General features: G+C 56.3%; 1 protein-coding gene across 6 annotated transcripts in view; it reads left to right on the top strand.

The window, feature by feature from the left end:
* Window positions 1-26466, top strand: part of ANO1 (anoctamin 1) — a 188159-nt gene that overhangs the window by 103806 nt on the left and 57887 nt on the right. For 4 of the 6 annotated variants that reach the window (XM_070359034.1, XM_070359033.1, XM_070359036.1 and 1 more), the window contains exons 4-10: window positions 11467-11565; window positions 12337-12488; window positions 14011-14065; window positions 17090-17141; window positions 19501-19566; window positions 20050-20105; window positions 23646-23687. In XM_070359034.1, coding sequence (XP_070215135.1) covers window positions 11467-11565; window positions 12337-12488; window positions 14011-14065; window positions 17090-17141; window positions 19501-19566; window positions 20050-20105; window positions 23646-23687 — 522 coding nt within the window. The remainder of the gene's footprint in view (window positions 1-11466; window positions 11566-12336; window positions 12489-14010; window positions 14066-17089; window positions 17142-19500; window positions 19567-20049; window positions 20106-23645; window positions 23688-26466) is intronic. The other 2 variants (XM_070359035.1, XM_070359038.1) reach the window with 1 other exon arrangement.

Raw genomic sequence — 26466 nt, 5'->3', positions numbered from 1 at the left:
CTCTCCCTTCTCCAGGGGATCTTCCCAATGCAGGGATCAAACCCGGTCTCCTGCATTGCAGGCGGATTCTTTACCAGCTGAGCCACAGGGGAAGCCCAAGGGAAGCCCAGGAGCAGGGATGGGGGGATGCAGAAGGACAGTGATGCAAGAGGAGTAGGGGCAGATGAGCAAGAATCCCCCCTCCTGAGATGTCTGCTGGCCCGGTCGTCTGCAGTTGTGACCGGGCAGGGTGTGGAGGTCACAGGGGCGCAGAGGTGTGTGACCCCCTTTGCTCCCCCAGGGCCAGTGGGTGTGTGAGGCTGAGCCACTCTGGGGCAACATGGCTTCGAGCCCCACACAGATGGGGCCCCTGTGTGCAGCGTGAGCCTTTCTCCCGAGTCAGGAGGTTTATTGTTGAGAAGACATCCCATGATGACCAGGGGAAGACTGGCCTGGATGAGGTAGTGGTCAATTGGTGGATCTTAGGGACACAGAACATTGAGTGTCCCAGGTGGGGCTTCTGATACCGACGACCACAAACTGGGGTGGCAGGAAGGCTTAAAACAATACTAATTGATTCTCTCCCAGTTCTGGGGGCCAGAAGTCTAAAGTCAAGGGTCAGCAGGACTGGGCCCCCTGACCTGGGCTCTGGAGGAGCATCGCTCCCAACTCTTCCAGTTTCTGGGGCTCCAGGTGTTCCTGGGTTTGTGGCCACATCCCCCCAGCCTCTGCTTCCTCCTCACACGGCCTCCTTCTCTCTGTGTGTCTCTCCTCTTCTTATAAAGACACCCATCATCCTGCATAAGGCCCACCTAATCCACTGTAACTTTATCTAACTTGATTTCATCTGCAAAGACCCCATTTCCAAAAAAAGGCCCCCTGGCAAATATGGGGAGTTGGGATGTGGGTGTCTCTTTTGGAGGGCATCATTCACCCCGCCACAAAGCTGAGCCTTTACACACGAGCAGTTATCCCAGGAATGGGGGGAGCTCACACGGGACCCCTCGAGTACAGCCATGGGTGGGGGAGGCACAGTGTGTGGTTGGAGGGATGAGAAGGGCAGGTGGTCTGGCGGGGACCAAGCCTCGGCCTGGCTGCCTCGGTGTAGGGTTCCGGGGTGTGCACGGAAGCCCCAGAAGTCATCAAGATGCAGGTTCTGACTTTTAGCAGGTCTAGGAGTGCCCCACAGTGCGCTTCTCACCTGCTCCCAGGGTGTATAAACTGATGACCCTGGTCCATGCTTAGAGGTGCGAGGAGCGTGCAGGCCTGTTTCCCAGGAGCTGTCAGAAACTTCCCCAAGGAAGGCCCCCCCTCCAGTGTCCACGCAAGTCCCCGATCCCCTGTCCAGTGCCCCAGAGGTACCCCAGACAGAGACCTGTACACAACACTGGGTGCCCGGGCCAGGAACCCAGTGGAGGGGGAAGTGGTGGGTCTGGAACAAACGTGCTCATAACTTTGTGTATAGGACAGATGGAGGCTGAGCCTGGCCGACTGGCTGTGACCACAGGTGATCCACTTGCCCCCCCACCCTCTGCCAGGCACTGTGGGCCCAGAGGAACTCAGCTTAAAAATTGCTTCCCCAGCCACCCACAAGAGGGGCCCTCGTTGTCAAATTAGGATCTGACACCTTGATCCAGAAGATGGCCCCCGAAGTCAGTTTCACACATGAAGGTCCAGGAGGGGTGTCATGTCAGAGACCCCTGGGACAGCAGACAGGATGGAAATGGTGGGGAAAGGTCCTGGAGGCAGGCGGCCCAGGCCTGCCTTCTGCAGAAGCGCCTCTTCCGCCCAGCCCCCACTGCTCTGTCCCTCCGATGGCGGTGGGGTTAGCAGCCAGGGTTCCCAGGAAACGGACAAGAGCAGCTTGTGGCCAACATGTTTCCTTGTAACTGAAACCCATCAGCATTTTTCAAGCGTGAACTCAAAGCCAGGGCATTATTTATGTTCACTGGTAATTGCCGAAAAGGCCACACAGGAAACTCCCGGCTGTGTACTGGGGGTGACCAAGGCCCACACCTCCCTGATGTTGAACTTGACTCTGGATTTGGCAGAATTGTTAAGGCCGCAGACATGTGACCCTACAAGGTCAGTTTGCTTTCAAGCTGCCGTTCAGGGCTCGCCACCGCACCCCAGGGCTGGCAGGCTGTAGTTTCTCCTCATTCCTCCCCGGAGCTGGTGTGGGCCGTGGCGGTATCTGTTTCCCGTCTTCGTGGATATTGTTTTTTAAAAGCAAGCGAGCAACTGCCTGCTGGAGGATGGGAGCCGCCTCCACACCAGACTCCAGGATGGCTGGTCAGGCGGTGAGGGGACCTGAGCTCCCAGGGAGACTCAGACCCCGCACGGCCCCTCTGAGGCCACGTGTGTGGGTCCAGACCCAGCCTGGCCACTTCCTGGGGGCTGAGCAGCCTCAGGCAAGTGGCTTCCCCACTTGGGACCTTGGTTTTTCCATCTTAGAATGGAGGGGCGTTCATCTGCTGGGGCATGGGGAGGGTTGCCATGGACATGGGACAGGGGAGAGGGGATGTTTCTTGCAGTTTCCAGCTGAGGCCTTGTGGGCATGAGCTGGTGTCCAAGACAGTTCCTAGACATGGCTGTGTGGTGATGAGCATGGAGTTGGGGGGCAGGGGTCCCTCCTCATAGCCTGGACATTGGGGTGGGGGTTCTCCACTTGGAGGCACCTCAAGTCTAATTTCAACAACTCCGTATGTAAGGATAATGCAGCAACAGATGTTCTCGGGGACTTGTCAGCCTGGATGCAAAGCACCATCCCCACCCCACCTTCTGTGGGCATCCTGACCTGGCTTGTGGTACAGGGATCAGATCCCTTTACTGAGGGAAGGAACTGAGGCTCTGAGAGGTGGGGCAAGGAGATCAAGGCCACTGGGCCCGACAGGGGCAGAGCCAGCACTTGAACCTGGGTGCTGGGTCCTCATGTCAAGGCTCTTCACCCTGAACCATGAGAACTGGAATATAGAGAGGGCTGAGCACCAAATAATTGATGCTTTTGAACTTTGGTGTTGGAGAAGACTCTTGAGAGTCCCTTGGACTGCAAGGACATCAAACCAGTCAATCCTAAAGGAAATCAACCCTGAATATTCATTGGAAGGACTGATGCTGAACCTGAAGCTCCAATACTTTGGCCAACTGGTGTGAAGAGCTGTAAGACCCTGATGCTGGGAAAGATTGAGGGCAGGAGGAAAAGGGGGTGTCAGAGGATGAGATGGTTGGATGGCATCACTGAGTCCATGGACAAGTTTGGGAGCTCTGGGAGGTGGTGAAGGACAGGGAAGCCTGGTGGGCTGCAATCCATGGGGTCTCAGTCAGACGTGACTTAGTGACTGAACAACAAAATGTGGTCTTCAGCCCCATCTCACTCCTACCTCTAGGCTAAGTGCCTATACCATGAGCCTCTCCTACAGTGAGGTGTCAGGGGCCATTGTCTAGTCCTGAAGCTGCTCATATCTCTATTCATAATTCCACCATTACACATTCATTTCTTTGGCTGTAAAGTTTTTATGTCTCTTGAGTCTTAAGTGCTGAGGCTTTTATATGCCCTACCTGGCTTCCTTTAGGCCTCTCTTGGTTTTGTGGAAGTGTATTTGTTATAAAGTGAATTCTGGATGTTTTAAGAGTCTTGTCTTTAAAGTTCCACAGGGGCTGCCTACATTATCAGCACGCCCCTGCTCTGTGCCCACGCGTCTCCCTTTCCTGAAGAGGTCAAGGGTCTTCAAACCTGTCTGTTGTATTTTCACTTCTCGTTATGACACTTTTTTTTATTTCTGCAAGTTCTGTTTGGTTCTTTTCCAAGTTGGCTGTGTCATTTTCTTTAATAGTTTCCTGTCCTTTGCAGGACCTTTCTATCTTGAGGTTTATTTCTCTAAACGAGGTGAGCTTAGCTGATTTATTGGATTTATTATCCATCTAATCCTCTCAGAATCCCAAAGCTGAGGGGGTCACTTCTGCTGGTTCTCCTCCAACTGTCTTGCATCCTGGTGGGCCTGGCTCTTTTCCCCACTGGCCACCATCCTTATGTAACCCATGGGGCAGTTCCCAAGCCCAGGAAGAAGGTGCCCTTATCCAGAAAGCCTTGGCACTTGCGTTCTCCACTCATCTGAGGACATTATGGATAGGACCACCCTGAACCAAGGTCATGGGCTGACATGGCTGGACCCACTGGGGTCCTCACCTGCTCCTTCTCCTGCTCGACACCAACACCATCTTCCTTGTAATTCCTGGGGCTGGAGGAGGGAGGCCCTTTCTGGGTCAACTGAAAGTGTCATCTCCTGGGAGTCCAGCTCCATGGGGAGGGAGGGGTCTTCTGTTAGACTCCCCATCTTGGGCAGTTACTCTCTGGGTCTTCTTTTTTTTTTTTAATTGTTTTCCATGAGAGTGTGAATCTGAGTAACCTACCCACCCATCATCAGAGCAGGACTGTGAATGAATACGTGTCTTTTATTCCTTCAACAAGCCAGGCCTCGGGAGCCAGACCCTATGACGGGGGCTGAGGGGTAAATCCGCCGCAGCCAGGCCTGCAGCCCCAGCTCCCTCAGAGACCGCGTTCTGGGTCCTGGCTCACTGGAGACAGTCGAGGGTACCATGTCCAGGATGTGTAGAAGGCATGCTTGTGCCAGCGCACCATGTGACCGAGCCCGAGTGACCACAACAGCTCCTCCTGAGCAGTGCAGACGTGGTCAGCAGGAACCACAGTGCAGAAATGCCTCCTTGCAGACCCTTGCCCAGGGACTGAGCACTCTCCTGTCGCCTCCGGGAGCCGTCCAGGTGGAGGGCGGGCATGAGCAAGTCAGGGTCAGCCCCCAGTGGCGGGCAAGCCTGCCCCCTCGTCCATAAGTATTAAAGTGAAGCCAGGGATGCTGCCAGAGGTCGGGGAAGGACCACAGAAGCATCCTCGGCCAGCACACAGTAGGAGCTCAGCAGGGACTGTCCCCCCAGCCCACTTGGATCACTCAGCAAATATCATCAAGCCAGGCTCCCGTGAGATGACACGTTCAGATGACCCAGAAAGGGCCCCTGTCTTCCCACTCTGGGAACTAGAAGGAGGGTGGTCCTGGCACCAATCAGGAGAAGGAGAGGATGAGGCCATGCCAGACGCTCTCCCTCCTGGGGGCACGTCGGTCAGCTAAGCAGACAGACCCAGCCTGGAACCAGCCTTCCAGCTCATACCCACGTGGGACCCCAGTGCCAACAGGAAGAGCAGGCAGGCACCAGGGCTGCCAAGAATGCACCCAGTCATTAGGGACTGACCAGGCATCACGTGCCTTGAACACATTCGAGGAGAACACGACCCCTCCTGCAGAGCAGCCCTGGCATCAGAGGCCCTCCGGGGGTGGTGTTATCCTTGGAGCTGAGTAAGCCAAGGGCACAGAGAGGGGCAAGTTGACCAGGCCCAGTGGTGGTCAGACATCCGGCCCAGGCCTCCCACCGGGGCTCCGGGGCTTCCTGGCCCGGCGGTGCCCAGGAGCCGTCCTGTGTGTCCCTGCCGTGCACACACGCTCCTCACAGCTCCTGCTGGACCGTGAGCCGGGGAGGGGTGCACACACAGGAAGCCATGGAGGCGCCCCCACCACCCTCGGGCCTGAGCATTTGGCACCCCCTAATTCCCTGATGGCAGTGATGGGGCCCTCTGGGGTGGGCGGTAGCTATGGGGTCAGGGTGGGCTGGGGAGGTGTGCTGCCCGGGAGCCCTCTGGGGGCATCTAGGGACCCCACGCTTGGCCTTGCTGAGGCCAACCTTCCAACAACCTCAGAGCCTGTCCTTCAGCGGAGATGGGTGACTGTGACATCCACATGCAGGCTCAGGCAGCCGTGGGGACGAAGAGGGGCCCTTGGCATCCTCGGCTACCAGGAATCCCCAACCACCAGGAATCCCCCGCTTGTTCTGATTCCCTTCTTCCTTCTAAAAGGGAAGTGCCAGGAGAGACTGTGGTGAGGTCTCCGTTTCTGAGAGTTGAGCCGGGAATGGAGGTTTAACCCTGTTCAGTCTGTACTGGGCGAACCTCCCCTCCCCCACCTGGACGGCACAGTCCCGGTCACTTTTCTGGGCCTTCTTGGCTCTTTAGCAACTTTAAGGTGTGGCATTTCTTTTCTTATTGTATTTCTTGTCTTCGTCCAGCATTTGGTGGCAGTCCATTGCAAGGGCCCTGACCCCGCCCCCCCCGAGTCCCTTGGCCCTGACCATGCTCACGCCAAGGCCCCCGGGGTTCTGTGGCCCCCAGACTCCCCACCCGAGGAGCCAGTCTGGACAGAAGCCACTGCTCTGGGACATCTGGCTGGGAGAGGGGAGGTGGCGTCTCACGGTTTCTTCCCGCCGGGAGCAGACTGCTGTCAGGCCGGGCACCAAGGTTTAAAACATCCCATATGTGTCCTTGTCCAGTGAGTCCCATGACCCTTTCCCGATCCTGCCAGATGTTTTTCTGGGAGGGACCCTGTCGCTCACGTAAACAGCAGAGCGTGTTTTCCCAGGGATGCTGGCCCGGGCACTGCTTCTTGACCACCGTCTAGAGAAATCTCCACGGACTCGGAGGGATATATTTTGGGTCTTTGCGTGCGGCTGAGCAGAGCGCACAGAAATAAACCTGGGCTGTAACAGGAAAGACGGGGTTGGCCCTATGGGGCCATCCACAGATATGTCACAGCGCCCCCTGTGGTCAGCCCCACGCCTGGGAGCCCCCAGGCTGGAGGCGTTGCTGCCTCTTGGGTCTCAGTGCCCCAGGGCTTCCTAGGGTAGGGGAAGCGGCTTACAGCTTCTTGGCAAAGAGAGTCTGTGCAGGGGTGGTCTTAGCAGCCTCAAGGTCATAGAGAGGCGGCATGGCCCCAGCCAAGGGGTTGGGCAGGGGTGCTGAGAGCACCAAGAACTCCCCCCAGCTGTGAAGCAAGTCACGTATGGCAAAGATTTGCAGAGGAGCAAAAGGTGGGCTGAGTCACTCGCCAGAGACAACGCAGCAGCAGACCAGGACTCCGACCCAGGTCTCTGAAACCACGGCTCCTCCTGTGCCCATCTGACCTGCCCCTTAAGGGCAGCAGGAAGACCTGGGCTCCTCTGGCCTGAGCCCCCAGGCCTGCCTCCCCTAGTCTGTGCTGGGATGTGTCCATTCCCAAACCCAGGCGCTGTGTCCCTCAGCCCTGGGCCATCATGTCAGGTCTAGGCTCCCTGCAGGCAAGCCTCACGCCCACCAGCACACCTCCGAGCCCTGCCCATCTGGTCCCTGTGCCCGAGTGTCCTGATCCTAACTGTCTTCTTGAGGCAGCCTCAGGACTGAGCTCCTGGAGCCCTGCTTCTTCGAAGCTCCCTGCATCAAGCCCACTGAGGCTCTTCCCTGTGGCTTCATGACAAGTATGGTGGGCTGTGTGGTGGCCCCAAAAGCTGTCCATCCTCCTGCAGCCTGCAAAGGTGAGCTTAGTCCCATGAAAGTTCTCGGCAGATGGAAGTAAGTTACTGACCTCTGCACCAGAACACCCGGGATGCATGTGGACCCTAAATCCAATGACGGGTGTCCTTGGAAGAGAAGAGAGGGTGATCTGAGGCACAGAGCCACCCAGAGGAGAAGGTCTGTGCAGATGGACGCAGAGGTCGGGGGTGAGGTGGCCACAAGCCCAGGGAGGCCTGGGGTCCCCCAGGGGCTGAACCAGGCCAGAGGGACCCTCCCCTGGAGCCTCTGGAGGGAGCTCAGCCCTGCCCACACCCTGATCACAGGTTTCTGACTCCAGAACTGGGGGAGAATGAATTCGTGTTAAAGCTGTCCAGTCTGTGGACAGTGGCTGCAACCGCCCCTGGACACTGAGAGTGAACTTGCCAGCTCCAAGGTGAAAACAGTGGCAGGACCCGCCCCCCACCCCCCACACACACAACCTTGTCATGAGGTTAAATGAGTTAATACGCACAGATGCCTGAATCAGGACTGACACTTGGATCTCAGCACCCTTCACCTCCTCCTCCTCCTCCTCGTCATCATCACCGTCATTGTTAGCGGCCCTCATCCATTCGTTCGGCGGACACACTGTGCTCCTGCATGGCCCTGATGTGGGCAGCGAGGCCGGCGAACTGGGAGGCTCCGCACAGGACTCACCCTGCCTGCTGGGACCGCATGGACAAGACCTGTGCAGTGACACAGAGGCCCCGGGAGAGGCTGGATCCTCCGGTCATGGGAGGCGTGGGGGCCTCAGCATCAGAGGTGGAGGGGAGAGCTGGGTTCATCCAGGAGGGTGCAGCCTTTCACTCAAAGTGGGGGAAGAACCCCATGTGGCACCCGGTGTCTGGGAGGCTCCGCTTGCCCTGGCAGGCTGCGGGCACAGCACAGATGACCAGGAGTCTGCATTTCAGGGGCTGAGGCTGGCGCTGAGTAAATGTGTTTGGCCCACTGAGGATTTTTTCTTAAAAACCATCCTAAGTGACTTTGGCTCCATTGCTTTTTGCCAAATACCTACAGTGATACCAAGAACTTTGTACACTCTGAGGGTGGTGACTGGACGTGGAGCCCAGCACAGACCCAAGTCAGTCCTGCCCTGAGTACCACAGGCTGGCCACACCATCCCCCTTCCATGGCCTGGCTTTCTTCTGCCAGGATCCCCAGGATGGTGAAAAGGCAAGTGTGGCCTCAAGCTGGGGGGCCCAGCATGGGCTCTAAGTCCCTGGGGGTCCCCTTGGGAAGTCTGGTGGACCGTAGTCCCCACTGCCATCGGGCAGCTCTGTCTCGGGGAATGTCGTGTTTCTTTGCTTTTTGTTATGATGCAGCACCCCAGTTATCTCAGGGCAACTGGGGAGTCTGCTGGTGCTGCATGCGCCCACCTTAGACGGGGAAACATTATTGCTACATTGATGCTCCTCATTGATACTGGGAATCTGTTAAACAGAAATGGCAAGGGGAACAGAGAAAAACAGAAAAAGAAAAATAGAGAGTTGCTGGGTCACTTCAGGTCTCACCTGTGATTAAGAGTGTGTGCAGCCAGCACGTGAACCCGGGTTCCCACACCCACCAGCTACCAGGGGCCAGGCGCTGATTTTAGACCCCCAGACTCACTAAGGAGTCATTGACAGATACAGTTTATGTGTATTTCAAGTCTACTTTGTGATGACTTGATGCCCACAGACGTCGTGGAATGATTGCCCCACATACGCATCGCCTCACACAGTTAACTGTGTGTGTGTGTGTGTGTGTGTACACGCATGTGTGTGGTGAGGATGCTTTGGTCTCTCAACACCTCTCAAGTAAGCAATACCATATTATTAACTATGGTCACCCTGCTGTTCGTTAGGTCCTCAGAACTTGATCTTATAACTGAAAGTTGGTCCTTCTCACCTACATCTCCCCATCCCCCTGACCCAACACCTGGCAACCACTGCTCTATTCCATGCCTGTGAAATCGGCTTTTATTGATTCTACACATAAGTGATACCATACAATACTCGTCGCTCTGTCTGACTAGTTTCACTGAGCAGACTATCTTCCAGGTTTGTCTATGTTGTCACAAATGGCGGGATTGCCTTCTTTATATGGCTGGATAATCCCCCATTGTATCTATCTACCACACCTTCCTGATCTGCTCACCCACTGAACGACACTTAGACGTCTCTGTATCTTGGCTGTCCTGAGTAAGGCTGCAGAGAATGTGGGAGTGCGCTTGTCTCTCCGAGATCCTGATGTCATTGTCTTGGGCTGGCTACCCAGAAGCGAGATGGCTGGGTCAGATGGTGGCTCTCGTTTTAATTTTCTGAGGAACCTAGGCGGTGACTTCATCTCTCCAAACCTCAGTGTCCCCATCCATGAAGGGAGCAGTGGTCCTGACTTCCCCATCAAGCTCATTGCGTTACCGAGCCCAGGCTTGTTCTGCTCGCCACAGGACAGGCCAATAAATGATGAGATGAGTTGCTGGAACAAGGAATAACGACTTTAACCAGAAAGCTAGTAAACCGAGAACGCCAGACTAGTGTCTCAAAAAACCATCTTTCCTCAGTCCAAATTCGGGCTCCGTTTATATAGAAGAGGGAGGTAGTGGGGCCACTATGGCACTGACCAATGGCTGAGCAAGATCACTAATGATCACTGGCTTGGGGGCGGGGCTTATCGTGGCACTGACCAATGGCTGAGCAGGACCACTAACGATTGCTGGTCAACAGTTGCTCACTAATGGCCGCTCACTTGGGGCGGGGCTTACCATGGCACTGACCAATGGCTGAGCAGGACCACTAACGGTCGCTGGTGGACAGTTGCTCACTAACGGTCACTTGCTTGGGGAAAGGGCCCGTTGTGGTGCCAGCCAGTGGCTGAGAGGGGCCGCGATAGCTCAAGCCTGCCTTGCTGCCACTGCACCCGGGCAGAAAGATGTGACACCAGAAAGCTTCCAGGTCTGAGGAAGTGCCAGCCGCTCCAGCAAGGTCGTCGCCCGGCTCTCGGCAGAGAGAGGGCCACAGGCAGCAAAGAGCGCGGTGGCCACCCTGGGACTGGGATCACTGTCTGAGATGGTGGGCACAGTGGGCTCAGCCTGCCTCTGGCCCCACCAGTCAGCTCGTACACCGATGAGATGGCCCTGGAGCGGGGCCCCCGCCCTCCCGCCCGCTCGCACAGTGAGTGGACGGAGGGAGCGGCCGTCCTGGTGGGCTAGGGGCAGAGAAGTACAGGCAGAGCGGCCCCTGCCTCAGTGGTGTGCGGCCCCCGGCGCCAAGGAGGGCCGAGGGAACACCCATCACGCGCCAGGTTCGGGCTGTGCTGGGGTGGCAGGGAGAGGTGGCTGTTTCCACTGGAGTGGGTCCTCAAAGTTCTTATCATAGCTTGTGTGGTTCCTGGCTGAACAGCACTCAGTGACCCTCTGCTGCCTGATCCTGTCATTCAGACCCGCTGGACCAGAGAGAAGTGACTGTGCAAGTTCGCAGCAGCTTAGTCAGGGTGATGGACTTGCACACAGGCCGGTCTCGAGCCCACTCACATTAAGATAAAGGCAGTGCAGACCCAGGGGAGCTGGCAGACGGGGGTTGTAGGGGGAGGCGGTGGCCGGGTGCGGCCAGAAGTGTGTCCTGACCTACAGAGGTGCCCGGAGGGGACCATCTTCACTGTCAGCTCCTCAGCCCTGCTTGGGGATCCTGGGGACACTGAATACACCCCCTCAGTCGAAGGGCCTGGAGTCTTGGATGTGAAAGGTCTTTCGTGGCTCAGACTGTTCTGGGGGCCCTCAGCTTCCCCCCGAGTACCTCCCAGATATTGTGGGGTCAGGACCTCCCTCCAGGCACTGTCCCCCCTCCCCCGCCAGTCATTACTCCTGTGGGATGCCAGGGGCCCACCCAACCACCAGCTTTCTTATGCCATCTGCAGGGGATTCTAAGGGTGCAAGGGAGCATCCTCAGAGGAGCCCGGAGTTGATGAGCAGAAGGAGCCCCACCTGCTGCCATCTTGTAAACTGTAGTTGCCCTGAAGGTAAAAATGGTTTTCAGCCCCAAACATCCACCCACGCTGACTGAGGCCCTCTCCCCTCTTTCTAGACAAAAATTCACGGGGTTGGATTTGTAAAAATCCACGCACCCTGGAATGTGCTGTGCCGAGAAGCCGAGTTTTTGAAGCTGAAGATGCCGACAAAGAAGGTCAGTGATGATGCTTCTGCTTCCAAGGGGTCCCTGGGTCTGTGTGTCAGGGAAGCCGGCAGGAGAACAACATCGGGAGGGTCCAGGTTGTTAGGAAAAAGCCCAGGAGAGCTTCAGCGGCCCCCACCCCAGGAGGGCAGAAGGGTTCCAGGGTCTCCTGGGAGGGCAGAGGTTACAGTCTGGGCCCCACAGAGATGGCATAGGGGCCCGAACTTCTCATAAACACAAACATGGGGAAACTTCCTGCTCCCTATGTTCAGTATTTCAGTTGGTTCGTCAGACTCATTTTATATGATTACAATTTCTATCTTGCTGGGGCTTTTCTTCTTGATCTCCGACAACTTCAAGCTGGGAACCCCATGTGTACCAGGAGCTCAGGGAGGCCTCAGGGTTTACTTGTGAGCGTGGAGAGGGAAGCTGTTCTCAGGAATGTCAGCTCCCAGCTTCTCAAATCTGCTAGCATCCTTTGACTTGCCTCTTTTTAAACAAATCCAAAGTTGGGGGAAGTTCCCTGGAATGTACTAGAATTGCCCTTTTGGCTGGGATCTCCCAAAACTCTGAGCTTTCAGGAAACCCAGCTTTCAGAAAACCCCAGGCGTGGAGGAGGCATCCTGGCCCATCCCCACCCCCTGTTCCCAGGCCAGCCAGCTCCAGGGGCAGGGGTGGAGGGAGGGTAGAGGGGAAGGGGCTGCCTCCCCAACCAGCTCAGAAGAGATGCCCAGGGTCAGGGCTCAGCAGATGACACGCTCCCCTGCCCTGCCTGGTCCGCAGCTATATCACATCAGCGAGACCCGCGGCCTCCTCAAGAAGATCAACTCTGTGCTCCAGAAGATCACGGACCCCATCCAGCCCAAGGTGGCAGAGCACAGGCCCCAGACCACCAAGAGGCTCTCCTACCCCTTTTCCCGGGAGAAGCAGCACCTGTAAGTGGGGCCCCACCTGCCCACCCCTTCCCAAGGAGGGCGGGGTCTGCTGTGTGGTGACATCACCCCATGCTGGACTTGCCCTAATGACACAATCTGCAAGACCACCCAGAATTCTCTATCCCTCCCCCACCCAAAGAAGTGGCCACTTCAGCCCCTGGAGTGTATTCCCATAAGAGCTTGTGGTTCTTGAGCACAGAAATAACCTGGAAATAACCTCTGAGGTCACTACGAACTGAGGAATTAAGGGGACAAAAATCTCTCCTTCTGCTGGGTGACAGTTAGGAAAACTAGCACAGGCCCAAGTGAGGGCAGGCCTGGGCCCCCTCCCCTGCCTGACTCTGTCCCTCTCAGGATGTGCTCTGAGAAACTGGGCAAGGTTGACTGTAGCCCCTGAAGTCTGCCGAGCTCTGGGAGCTGAGAATTGGAAAGCAGCTCCCCAGCCGGAGTTCTGGGGCCCAGGTCTTGCAGCTAGCGGGGCGGCCTGGCAGGGCTGCACCTCTTCTGGAACCTTCCCTCCTCCCCCAATCCTGATGGGCAGTGGGGCGTAGCCACCTGGGTCAGTGGCGGCTGCATGGCCTCGCTGGGCAGAGCTGGAGTGTGGGCGGGAGTGGGAATAGAAAGTTTGGAGTCTGGGATCCTGTGGGGCTAGGATGACAAAGCTATGGGGAGTGGGAGGCCCATGGACACCCCTCGTCCCACGGGACCCACAGAACTGGGCCTCGGCTCAGAACTGGAGCTTCTGCTCTGGCCCAGGCGTTAGTCATAGGGCAGGGGCCACATGCTTCATTGCTATTTCCCAGTCCTGCTGGGGATCAGACATGAGAGGGAGGAAGTGCCCCAGCCCAGCTTCCCCCTCCAGCTCCAGGCCCCAGGCCCCCGGGCATGAGAGGGAGACACCCGCCTTCCACGGCCCATAAGGCCCCGGCCTCCCTCCACTCTGCCCTGGCTGGCTCCTTCGACACCCCATCTCGCAGGCCTGGCTCTCCTCCAGGCTCTGGGCCACTCCCACCCCGAGTAGCCCTCCCCAGCTCAACCCTGACTGTCTTGGGGAGTAGGTGATACATTCCAGACATGTCCCTGTGCCCTCTAGCCCTAAGACATCTATGTAGCCCAAGACCTTAGGACCGAAACCATTTGGGAATTACAGTGAGACTGTGTCAAATGTTAAAGTATCCAAGAGTGTGATTGCCGTGGTATCACTGAAGCAGAAGTGAAATTGCCCCCTGAGGGTGTCCTCAAAAAGAAAAAGAAAAAGGGTCCTTGAAGAGGGAGGTCTGCCCACATTTGCTGCTAGGATCACCTCCCCTGCCCACACCATGACCCCGTGTGGGTCCAGTGGGTGAGGATGAGACAGATCCTTCCAAACATCCAGGGTTGGGTCACACCCAGCAGGTGGACTGAGCTTCGCTGATTTCACGGTCACCATTCACAGGGGTAGTGTGACCCCTTAGGGCCTTGGGAACCAGGAAAGCCAACTCTAGTGAGCTGTGTCTCTTTTTTCTCCCCAATATTTCAACAGATTTGACCTGTCTGACAAGGATTCCTTTTTCGACAGCAAAACTCGGAGCACAATAGTAAGTATCTCTCACTCATGGGAATCCACAGCTCCTCAGCAAGGTGGCCCCCGGGAAAGGGGATGATAATTTCATTTCAGCTAAATTCCCCTGGGTGGGGGGACTCTAATTGTCTGTGATGGAAATAATGAGAATAATAAAACCAGCGGGCTGTGAGGAGCCCAGGGGAAGGACGGGTGGATCCGCAGGAAGGAGGCAGAGGGACTCCAGACCCCTCGGGTTATTTCAGAATGTTCCTGTGTCTTCAAGGCTCCCCGCACGCCTCTCCCGCTTCCTTGCTGCTGCCTTTATGGAATCTTTACATTCCTCTCTGCCTGGAGGGTTCTGAGCAGGCCAGCCAGGCGGGACTGATGGTGTGGCGCAGACAAAGGCATGAGGGTTGGGGCTAGATTTCCAGGGCTTTGCCAGACGAGCAAACTGCGATTTGAAATCTGACCAGGCCACTCTGCCCTACTCCAGGTATTGGTTTAGTGTTTATCCAGCAGCCACCAACTTGTCCACCAGCCATGCTGGGCTGTGTCCAGCTCGGGACCCAACTTCTATCTAAACAAGGATTAACCTGGCGGCCAAGCCGCTGCTTTTCTCTCTTCCCAACCCAGCGAGGAGAGGGGCAGGGCAGAGAGCAGGCAGCCGCTTGACCTTGAGCAGACAGCTGCTCCTCACAGGTGTATCTCGAGGCTGGCAGGCACCAGGCACAGGACAGCTGTGCACGCTGCCTTGGCATGGGGAGCTCACGCTGAGACCTGGACAGACCAGACCCAGGTCCCATCCACCCTGTGTCCCCTCCCAGCCTGGCAGCTTCCGTGGTGGCCTCTGCTCAAAGGGCTCCCTTGTGCCCCCACCAAGGGTGACCTGGATACAGGGCCTACTGTTATTATTGATTGTGTTATTGGTGAAATTCAACCTCATTATAATAAACAAGGAGGAATTCATTTATGCAAAAATGCCAGCGGCCAGTGTAGTTTGGGGTTGATATATGTCCAGGAGAGGAACTTCCTCTTGGCCACTGACTGCTCCAGGGAACTGGGCCCAGTTGAACCTGAATGGTTTCATTTTTTTCTTTGTCATTTTGGGATGAGGGAGGATAGGAATGGCCAGTGGGGAGACCTGGGAACCTGCCATTTCCAGATGTGTGTGTGCCCTGGTTTTATATTACTGGGAATCACCAGCATGCTCCTGCAAGGGTAGGGTGTAAATTTGTAAATCCATTCTTGTTGTCGGGGAGGTGGCCCAAGGTTGGGGGGCATACATGAATGAAGGCTCTGGGGCCCATCTTGTTTAGGATCTGCTTTATAATTGAATTCAGACGTGATCCCCAAGTCACAGAAAGCTATTCTGTCAGAGCCAGTAAGTGTTAGCTGAATCATCCTTGACTCTGATTACCTCTGGGGTGGGGGTCACTGTCTCCCAGAGACCTTGAAGGCCAGTTTGTAAACCACCAATGCACCAGAGAAACTCTTGGGTGACTCAAAACTCTGCCCTTGGTTAGCTCTATCCTATGGTCTCAGAGACCCAGCATCATTCTAGACAAGGCTACGATAGTCCTTTGTGTTCCTGGCACTGGGGCAGCCCAATATGCAGGTGAGTAGGAGCCAGGATCATCAGGGGGCCATGGGGAAGGGCCAGAGGTGCTGGTCTTGAGACTTGAATCTTCAGCCTGTAGGTGCTAGGGAGCCATAGATGGTTGTGGAGCAAGGTCCTAGAAAAATCACCACCAGTGGCCAGACATGGAAGAGGGTGAATATGGGGTCATGGTGGTGGTTGTGAACCAGGGCTGTAACTGCATGTGGAAGGGAAGAGGTGATTACAGGAGAAGCAGCAAGGTCAGGATGAGGCCGCCGATGAGATTCAGAAAGTGCCGGGGAGGGAGCCAGCTCACTGGGTGACTCATTCATTCACTCGTCGGTCGGTTGCTGAGCACCTGGTGTCTCCCCAAGACAAGCGGGAGGGGAGAGGCAACAGGCACGCTGATACTTGGCAAGTGTGGAGGGGTCCGGGACGAGAGAGCTGAGTTAGGGGACTCTCTGGCAATCCAGTGGTTAGTGTGCCACACTTTCACTTCTGGGGCCAAGGTTCAGTCCCTGGTTGGGGAACTGAGATCCTACAAGCTATGAGGTGCTGCCGAAAAGAAAGGGAGAAAGAGAGCAAAATTAGAAGGTGGAACAGTGGGGACCATGGCTCCTCGGTTGCCTGTTAGTTAAGGTGGCCCTGCAGCCACTTAGCTCTTTGGGGGACAAGCGTTTCTGGTGAAAGGAACAGCCAGGGTAAAGACCCTGGGGTCCCAGGAGAGGACCGGTGAGTGAGGGGCAGACAGGAGGCCAGGTTGCTGGGACAGAGCTGGGCAGGTGAACAGAAGTCAGATGCCTCAGGGCCTGAGGGGCACTGGGAGGCGGGACCTTGGGGGTGTCGAGGGGTTGGAGTGCTCTGACCCGAACACCCACGGTGCAGGGTCAGTTCTTTTCATCTCATTCTTCAGATGGGGAAACTGAGGCTCGGGGCACCAGGTAGTTGGCCCAAGACCCCACAGCTTCAAGGACTCAAATGCAAACAGGCAGACCCCCAGGCCTGGGCTCCCAAGGATCGAAGTGAAGTAATTTGTTAGTTAAGATGGTTGGATGGCATCACTGACTTGATGGACGTGAGTGTGAGCAATCTCCGGGAGTTGGTGATGCACAGGGAAGCCTGCAGTCCATGGGGTCTGCAAAGAGTCAAACACGACTGAGCAACTGAACTGAACTGAAAGGAGCTCAAGTTGCTAGAACATCCAGGGCCACATCAGGGAGTGGTCCTATGGGCAGGGCCCTCACACCTCTGAATTCCAACTCACCCCTCAGCTGGAGAGCCAGAAACATGCCATGCACTGGACGCCCATACCCCTGGGCGCCAGCTCGACAAGGGCCTTTCAAGGTGACCTTGTCCTGACACCATCCTAGGGGGGTGCGGGAGGCTGGTCACAGTCACCACTTCCCTTCCCGGCGACCCTCGATGGAGTAACTGCGGCCCCCGCCCCTGTCTCCACCACAGGTCTACGAAATCCTGAAGAGAACAACGTGTACGAAGGCCAAGTACAGCATGGGTAAGGGCGTGCTTGGGGCTTGAGATCAACACTCGTCTCGCTGTGTGATCTTCCTCCCCATCTTCTCTGTGGGGGCTGGGCGGCTGGGCTGGGGCTTTCCAGAGGGTTTTGATTTAAGCCTGTGTAACCATTTCAAGGCAGGAGAGCCGTTCCAGGACGGCAAGGCGGTTTTACGGCTCTTTTAAGCACCAAAGGATACTCGTCTCTGGCTGGAGGCGTCGGCAGTGGCCTGAGGCGCCTCTCCTAGCAGAGGCAGTGAATCCTGCCTGCGGGAAACTGAAGGGGCCACCGAGGGGTCTCACCCTGCTCTTGACCCTCTCAGTCCAACGGGAGGTCGTTAGGGTCCCATGGGGGCACCATCCTCAGCCAGTAGCCAGACACACATGCAGCCTAGAAGGTGCCTCCCCCAGCTTCCACCCCGAGCCGCGGCCCTACTGGAAGGGGTGCCTGGATGCAGAACCTGCCACAAAACCATTGCCGCTGGGCTCCTTGGGTACCAGTTTACAGAACACCTGAACCACAGGTGCAAAACCTTTCTGGCCAAAGCGTGCAGAGGGAATCCTCTCCCCATGGGGGTCCCTTGCCCGGGCTGAATTTGCTAAAGCAAATCATTTCAGGACAAAGGGATGCCTTTCCCCAGCCTTTCCTTGCTTCTCCTGGAGCTGTTTTACAACTGCTAAGAGCTGAGCTCACAGCACAGTCCTTCGTGCTCTAGAAGCATCTGAAGTTTCGTGGCTGGGGTTCAAGGATGCGGGGAGGGTCTGGTAAAAGCCTGTGCACCAGGGGAGACCCTGGGAGGTGGAGGCAAGAGTGAGATGCTCCCAGCTGAAGCCTGGGGCAGGCCTGAAATGCGGGGGAGGAGAAAGGATGCCACCTCCAGAGTCAGGTGGGTGTATGTCCCCTGCCCTGTGTGGCCAATGGTCACAGGGCCACCCTTCTGGGACTGAAATCTCTAAGCCTGTGTCCTAAGTCACTGGGCATGGGGGAATTCAGGAGTCAAGAGGAAGCCAGGAAAACTGACTCCATAGCACAGTGTCCAATGGAACGAGATCCTCCAGGGTGACCCAGGCCACCAGAGGTGGGAGAAGCATGGGTCTAGCCCCAGCGATGCATCTCTGACCTCAGTCTCCCTGTAGGGTCCCTGTATGGACAGAGGACCCTGGCAGGCTATAGTCCCTAGGGTCGCAGAGTCAGACATGACTGAGTGACTAAATGCACGGGGTCCCTGCTGGTGAAGATTCGTGTGGTTGTTGTAAAGGTTTGCAAAGAGTTCAGGGTTGGGCCCTTCTCAGCCAGAGCCGACCCCACACCAGGCCATCCTGGTCGTGGGGAGCTGTCTCTGTCTTCTGGCAAGTTCCATGGTGGACTGGTTCCCAGCAACCGTGATAGAGCAGACAGATGGTCCTTCTCTGCTCCCCATTCCACACTGGCACCTTGTCTGAAAGCCCTCCTGACCTCCAGATTCATAGATGGGGTCTGTCACCCACTAGCCTCTGTGTCAGGTAGGACCCCACCTTCAGGGAGTTTCTGCTCTGGAGGAAGGAGACAGATCAGAGAGAACCAGGTAAACCAGAACATAGTCTTGCAGGTTGAAGGAGCTGGGGAGTGAGGGGGAATTTAGAATCGGTGGTCAGTGGTCTTTCTGATGAGGTGGTGTTAGAGGGGTGGGCCTTCCAGACAGAGAGCACGGCCTGTGCAAAGACCCTGTGGCAGCACGGCGTTGAGAGAGTTCTGGGGGCGGTAGATCAGGCCCCTCCTTCACGTTTTATCGTAGCTGAACTTTCCAGCCAGGGGATTTTGGCCACGTGCCCCCACCTTACTCTGCTTTGGGTTTCCAAGCATCCTCAAGTGCCCTGATTACCCCAGATCACTAGCTGAGGAGATGGTCTATTAAGTGGATTTCACGGAGGGACTTTCCCATCCATGCAAGAGCAGAGTAGTCACAAGTGGGACAAGTAGGCCGCTGAAACGTCTGACCCACTTACTACCTAGAAGGGCTCTTGGGCCAGGTGGAGGGTTCTGTGACCAGCAAAGGGCTTCATGGAAACTCCTGGGCAGCTCTAGCTCCCCAGATCAGATCTCCAAGGATCCCAGGCCCTGTGCACAGCTGGGCTCTGCCTTCCCCCCTTACTCTGGGGCTGGGCATCTGAGTCCACACCTCTGGACTCTGGGAGGTGCAGGTGTGGTTATGTTTATCCTGCTCCCAGTGCGGGGCGTTGAGCAACAACCTAGGTCCTGGCCATCATTCCACTGTCCCCGGGAGCACTGGATGGCAAGAATGAGCACCTTGCCCCCAGACACAGCTTTGATCCTTTCGGGGCCTCATTCATGTATAACTAATAGCCGGATGTATAAACAGGGCAAGGAGAGGGAAGAAAGAAGGACTCTGCCCTTTTAAATAAGAGGCGCAAGTGTGATAGATACGGTAAGTGCCTCTGCCCCGTGTGGGGCCCACAGGTCTCCTCTTCGGCTTTTCCAATCAACCTAAAATCTAATTCCAAATTGTATGTGTGTTTTCTGACACCATCAATTTTCCCATCCGTATTTTTCTCATGATTCAGCTTCTCTAACCACTTACATTCCACTCCCTCATTCATCTGCAGGCTTGCCCTCAAGCAGGTGGGGGTAGCTGGTGAATCGCAGGTTTGGGGGTCCCTCCTTCCTCCCAGGTGTCACTTCCTCTTGGGGTTTCCTCTCTGTCTTTCTAATTCTGCCAACAGAGCATGTTTTTATCATGTCGAACCCGGGGAGGAAACCCCAGAAAGGTGGCCGGGCTCTGTGCGGCCAGGTGTGGCTCACTTTGAAAACATTTTCAATGATTGAGACAGTCCTGGGACCTCTCTGATTGAACCCGGAGCTGCAGGAGACACAACTGGTCCGTAACCCTCTCTCTGCCTTTATTTTCAAGGCATCACGAGCCTGCTGGCCAATGGTGTCTACTCGGCGGCCTACCCGCTGCATGATGTAAGTAAGCTGAACCCACACTGTCCATCTTTGCGTGTCATTTGAGTCCCCGGGTCCCCAGGACCACAGCACACCAGGGCTCCCCCAGGGAGCTCTAATCGTCCTGCGGTCCGGGCTTCCTGCTTTGGCGCTCCTATAAAAACGTCACCGGCTCACAGCCCTTCCTGGTTCCCCCAGGTGGGAACAGACTTAACATGCAGAGCCATCTTTTCTCACTGAACCGTTCCTCCAGGACAGGGGCGCTATGGCAGCAACTCTGCCCCAGGCGTATCTGAACCTCAGGCCAGCTGTGCGCCAGCTCGGTCTCCCCACCCCTGCCCACTGCCCTGCTGGGCTCTGGCAGATTGGCCAGAGCTCTTCGTGTATCTGCTTCTGCAGAGCCAGTGGTCAGTTTCCTGAGCTGCATCTCCAAATCCCACTGGTGCCCCTGACAAATACAGCCTGTGGCCACAGCCGCATGATGGTCTTGGCTCACGATGGAGAGAAAGAGGATTCTCTTCTTATTGTCTCCATGGAAACAGGGACTAGAGTTCAGCAGGGCACTGGGGATGGGCCATGGGGCCTGAGCAGTGTGGGAACACCGGACGGAGGATCTCTGGAACTTTCCAAATGTGTGTTACTGCAGAGGCTAGGAGAGAACGGGGGCAGGCCTGGGGGTCCAAGGACCTGGATTCTAGTCCTGGCCACTCCCTCCTTTGCGGCCTTGATTGGAGGCAGCCCAGGTCCCCTCTGAGCCCCAGCACCCCCATCTGCAAGTCGGGAATAATGCTCACCCTGTCCAGTTACCAGGGCTGCAGAGGGTGTTGATGGGAATACAGAAGTGGGAGGGCCTTCAGTGAGACACTGGGTTGGACAAACAGAGGGGGTCAGACAGCAAAGGGCCATCCAGCCGGACTGCTGACCCAGAGGGAAGGATGCTTAGCCGACCTGCCGCCGCCCCCTTGTCACTCACTGCAGGGGTTGGGGATCAGCCCATCCCGCTTTCCCATCTCTGTGCCTCTGTTCCTGCTGTTCCTTCTGCCTGCAATGCTCTTCCGCCTTCTCTGCCTAGACCCTCGCCCAAGGCAGATAGAGCAACTGCCTGGAGCCTGCCTTTTCCCCTCCCCCACACGGCTGAGTCCTCCCTTCCTCTCTGGGCCTGCCTGCTCTCTGTTCCACTAAGAAAACACTGTTTGGCTGTCATTCATTACACGTGTGGCGCCTCCTACATACCTAGTAAATGCGGTGTGGGATGAAATCAGGTGGTCTTGACAATTGACCTATTGCTGGATAAATGTTTCCAGGACCAGGCTCAGACTCGCAGGTCCCAGCTGGAGCTCCTGGCTCCTCCCTAGAAGGGACCTCACTCATCCACCCCACCAGTGCCTCTTGGGTTTGCTCAGCCTCACAGGCACCAGGAACACAGCCCTGCATGGCCTTCCAGCTGGTCACCCCTACCAAGAGGTCAGGGAGAGAAGCCAAAACATTTCAGGGCCTCCCTGCCTGCTTGATTCAGCCCTTTAAGTCTCCAAAGGGAAAGGGAAGAAATCAATGTTTCTGAGTACTTAACTGTATGCAAAGAACCATGTTTAGTAGGAGCTTTATCTCATTTAATCTGGTGCAGACACGAAGGCTCAGAGATGTTTAGCAACTTGCCCAAGGTCACACAGCACCCCTGTTGGGGAGCTGGGGCCAGAAGACAGCTGTGGTTGACAGGCTATTCCACCCCCTGCTGCATAACCACCTCCACCTTCCTGGAGGCCGATGCGCCTCCTCTTCTCAGGCTTGGCTGCTGCATTTGTCTTAGGAATGGATTCTCACTGTAGTTTAAACCGAGTACAAGACTACCTAATCCACGGGGCCCACACAAAGCATTTCCAAGATCCATATCTTGGAAATTCCTCTTGCACCATCATCTTTGTACCTGACAGGGCAGTAGGGAAGCCCATCATGTGGGGACTGTTCCCACTTTACAGATGGGGAAACTGAGACTGCAGCTACTCTTCCACTTGCCCAGGGGCACACAGCCAAGGGGCAGAGCCCAGATGCTGGCTCTGTTTCCAGGGTTCTTTCCAGCCAGATGATGGACCTCAGTCATCTCAAGGGAATATGAGATTTTCCGTCCATGATACCATGCAGCTGATAGACATGCACACCATTAAGTACTGAAGCTGAGGTTCAAATATTTGGGGCGATAAATCCTTCTGAATGGAGTTCCGTGGATGCCATGCCTTAAATAGAGGATGCTGGCTGCACTGAAGCTGCACCTTAGCCTCTGGCAGGAGGCAGACTCCTCCTGTGCGTGTATGGGTCTCACCATCAGCCTCTCACCCCTGAGCTGTGCTAGGTCACATCTCAGTACATGGCCTGGAGCACCCCACCCCCTCCAGGTACTCACTTGTTCATTCATTCAGCAAGAGCATCCATCCATCAGACCAGGTTCTGGGTCATGGCCACCCAGACAACAACCAGTTATGACTGTGCGTGGAGGATAGAGGAAGAGCCTTCCGACCTGTAACTGGCGTTCAACTCCGGAGAAGGACTTGGCACTTCAGCTGCTGCTGGACAGCTTTTTGGCTTCCTTCCTGGTTGGCAACTGCCCCCTTCCAGGTCCCCAGCTAACTGACCTCTGTGGCAATGAGGTGCTCCTGGAGTCGTGGGGCCATCTCAGTCGAGAGGGAAAGTGCTAGAGAGGCATAAAGGTTGAGGCGGGTGGGTAGGGGGGCGGAATGTCTAAAAACTGAGGGGAACTCGGTTAAACTGCTCCCAGAGCATCTTCATTCAGAGACCACGGGCATTAGTGGTCTGTCTGGTGATCATATTCTCACCACTGGAAGGGGCTGGCTGGCCTGGTGGGGCTTGTGGAAGGAGCTGGTAAGTGGAGAGGGCACCAGGCAGACCCTGTAGGCCCAGCCTCTCCCGCACTTCTATTCGTCTATGTCACCCGTCTGGGAAACACCCTTTTGACTTTTAAGCCCTCCTTTTCTGCTGGGATTGGAGACCTGGATCCAAGTCCCAGGTCTGACCAGGGTCTCGCGTCTCTCCCAGGGAAGTCAGTGTGCTCCTCTGAGCTCCGGTGTTGCCATCTGTAGGATGAGGACATTGGCCTCACCGATCTAACTCAGCATCCTTCCTGGGACACTTGAGAGGGAGAGGGGCTCCTTGAGGTGCATCCTTCTTGGATGAGAGGGGCATCCTTCTTGAGAGGGAGAGGGGCACCACACAGGTGGGGCCTGGGACACAACAGCAGGACACCTGGCAGGATGGGATGTACATTGACCATCCCTCCAGCCCCCACAGCCCCTTTTCTCTGTGTCACCAGTCCCAAGGGACTGACTGCTTGCTCTCCCTGGGCATCGTCTCTGCATCGAGGGGAAGGCGCTTCGGGCTTTCTGGGAGTGGAGGGAGGGCAGGTGGGACAGCCCGGGGCTCACGGCGCTTCTTATCACAGGAGGAGGGAACCTAGGTGCCCTTGCACACTATACGAGGTTCTCTCCTGGGACGAGCCCACCTGCCTTGTGGAAGGGTCACAGGACAGTAAGAGCCTTTCTCTCTTTCCAGGGAGACTATGAAGGAGACAACGTGGAGTTCAATGACAGGAAGGTAGGTGTGCAGACCCGGGAGCCCGCTCCTTGGGGTCAGGGGCCCTGGGCCAGCAAGGGGCAGGGGTGCAGGGTCCCAGAGCCTCGGCCCCACAGCTGGTGGAGAAGGTGGGTGAAGTTGCCTTGTTGGACTATTTTCCTCATGCTGTGTGCGTGCTAAGTCACTTCAATCATATTTCACTCATTGCCACCCTATGGACTGTAGCCCGCCAGGCTCCTCTGTCCATGGGATTCTCCAGGCAAGAATACTGGAGTGGGTTGCCATGCCCTCCTCCAGGGGATCTTCCCAACCCAGGGATCGAAACCCGGTCTCCTGCGGCTCCTGCACTGCAGGTGACTTCTTTACCGCTGAGCCATTGGGAAGCTCTGATCCTCAGAAGCATCCTTGGCAGGTTGTCCGAGCGTGTGAGGGGAAGGGAAGTGCCCCGAGCCTGCCCTTTTGCCCCGTCCTTCCTTCATGCACCGACTGTATCTCACTGGAGCAGCCAGAACCTCCACGGTTCTTTGCTGACATTTAGCCTAATCACCCCACCTTCCGGGGAAATGAGTTTGGGAACAGCGAGGCCAGCCACCTGGAGTGCCCCGGCCCCCAGCATCACTCCAGTAGGGGACACCATGGATGGTGGTCAAGCCAGTACTTCTCAAACTTACCTGTCCTGGAACCCTTTTTAATGGGGAAGTTACGGAGCTAGTGTTCTGCGGGACATACTTTGGGAAACACCAAGTGACCCTTTCTGCTTCACTGGCTCCTAATCCCACCCACCTGTGCTCTCAGTCACTCCTGCACCATCACAGCCGCTTCTCCTCCTTCCCTCGCTTGCCTACTCCCCGATACCAGCCTCTACATAGCTTCCCTGGTGGCTCAGACGGTTAAAGAATCTGCCTGCAATGAGGGAGACCCTGGTTCAGTCCCTGGGTTGGGAAGATCCCCTAGAGGAGGGCATGGCAACCCACTCCAGTATTCTTGCCTGGAGAATCCCATGGACAGAGGAGCCTGGAGGGCCACAGTCCAAGGGGTCACACAGAGTCGAACACGACTGAGCCACTAACACTTTCTCTGCTTCCACATGAACTCCTCCCATCTCCCCAACAAGCTCAGCCCTCCCTCACCTCAGGGAGCCACCCCGCCCTGCATTCCTTCAGCATCCCACCGCCCCCCCCCCCGCTCCCCCCCACCCCGTGCACTTGCCCTGCCTCTTCTCCTGGAGAGTGGATCCCGCTGAGATGACGGTGGAGATGACGGTGGAGACGCTTCCCTGAGAACCTCACAATGGAGGCCTTGTCCCCAGTCACCAGGGCCCCGAGCCTCTGTATGGGAACTGCTCTCCGCTCCCACCTCCCTCCAGCCCCCAATACGTGCTTTTAAATCTCTGGTACTTGATACAACTCGCCCGCCTGCCCGGGAATCCAACTGAAGATGCTATCTGATTTAGCACAAAAATTACATATTTGGTTATTTTTAGTGGAACATCTGGCATTCGTCTAAGAGTCCGTGACTTGCAGATCTCCCCTATCCGGTCCACGGGCCTGCCCTGCACCAACCCTGGCCTTGGAACCCAGCCTCCTACGTCCCTCTGCACCACCTGCCACTCCCTGTCACCCCTTCTGGCCATTCAGCATCCAGGTCCCAGGCCCCCTACCCCAGTCTCCCCCCTTCTTCCCCACGCTCCAGCCTCACTGACCGCCATTCTAATCATAGGAGACTTGACTGATGGCCACGTCAATGCCAAGACTGCTATTCAGTTATTACTTAGGAACTACTTGGCACCGCTGTGTGCCAGCCCAGCGAACAGCTCCAGGTTTATTCAGACCGAGTCGGACACGACTGAAGTGACTTAGCAGCAGCAGCCATGTTCTCTGCCTGGAATGCTGCCTGCCTCTCTCTATTTAATTTTATGTCCCAGCAACAAATACAAGGCCTGAGAATACTGGGTGAGTGGATGGATGATGGGTGGGTGACAGATGGGTGGACAGGTGGATGGACAAATGGAAGGCTGGGTAGATGAGTAGTGGCGGATGGGTGGGAGGAAGGAAAGACAGAAGGGAGGAAGAGGAAATGCCCCAGACACGTGTTTGGGTCTCAGCTCAGAGAACTCATTCTCCCATGATCATTTCACCCTAAGTGATCTGGTTCTGAGTATTTCGCTTTTGCAATGAAAAAATCCGTGGCATCCTGTCAGTGGCAGGATCCCCATGTGCCTGAGGACACAGGACAGAAAGTGGGGCGAGCCAAGCCAAGGCCATTTTCCTGTGCTGATCTGACAGAGCAGGGCACAAGCAAGAGTGTTTCAGGGGAGGCGGGCCAGAGCCGGGCCAAGCACAGCCACAGCTCTTGGCCTTATCTTTGGACTGCAAACCTGTGATCCAAGAGCTCCCTCCTCCAGGTGTGAACTGAGGTGGCCTCTGGTATGCTGTGCTGAGAGCCACAGGGCCCTGGCCCATAATGCATTTATTCATCCATTCATTCAACAATTGCTTGCTGGAAACTTGTCATGTGCCTGGTCTGAGAAGCTGGGGATGACACAGACCAGACTGGCCCTACTGGTGCCTCCATCCCAAGGGGAGATGGCAAGGGACAAGTCCATGGACAGTCCTACGGACCCCCTCAGTGCCATGACAGCCCCCCAACCCAAGCCATGTGGGCTCAGGTGGGAGGTCTGGGCTGGAGAGATGCCAGTGGGTGGAGCCAGGATCTCTCTGAGGTCAGGTGCTGGAAGGCTCCAGGGTCACCATGACCAGAGCCACCAGCCCCCAGCAAGCCTGCTCCAGGGCCTCAGACA

This window comes from Bos mutus, chromosome 22, assembly GCF_027580195.1.
Source record: "Bos mutus isolate GX-2022 chromosome 22, NWIPB_WYAK_1.1, whole genome shotgun sequence".
In the NCBI taxonomy this organism is placed as follows: Eukaryota; Metazoa; Chordata; class Mammalia; order Artiodactyla; family Bovidae; genus Bos; species Bos mutus.
This window is presented reverse-complemented; position numbering and strand designations above follow the sequence as displayed.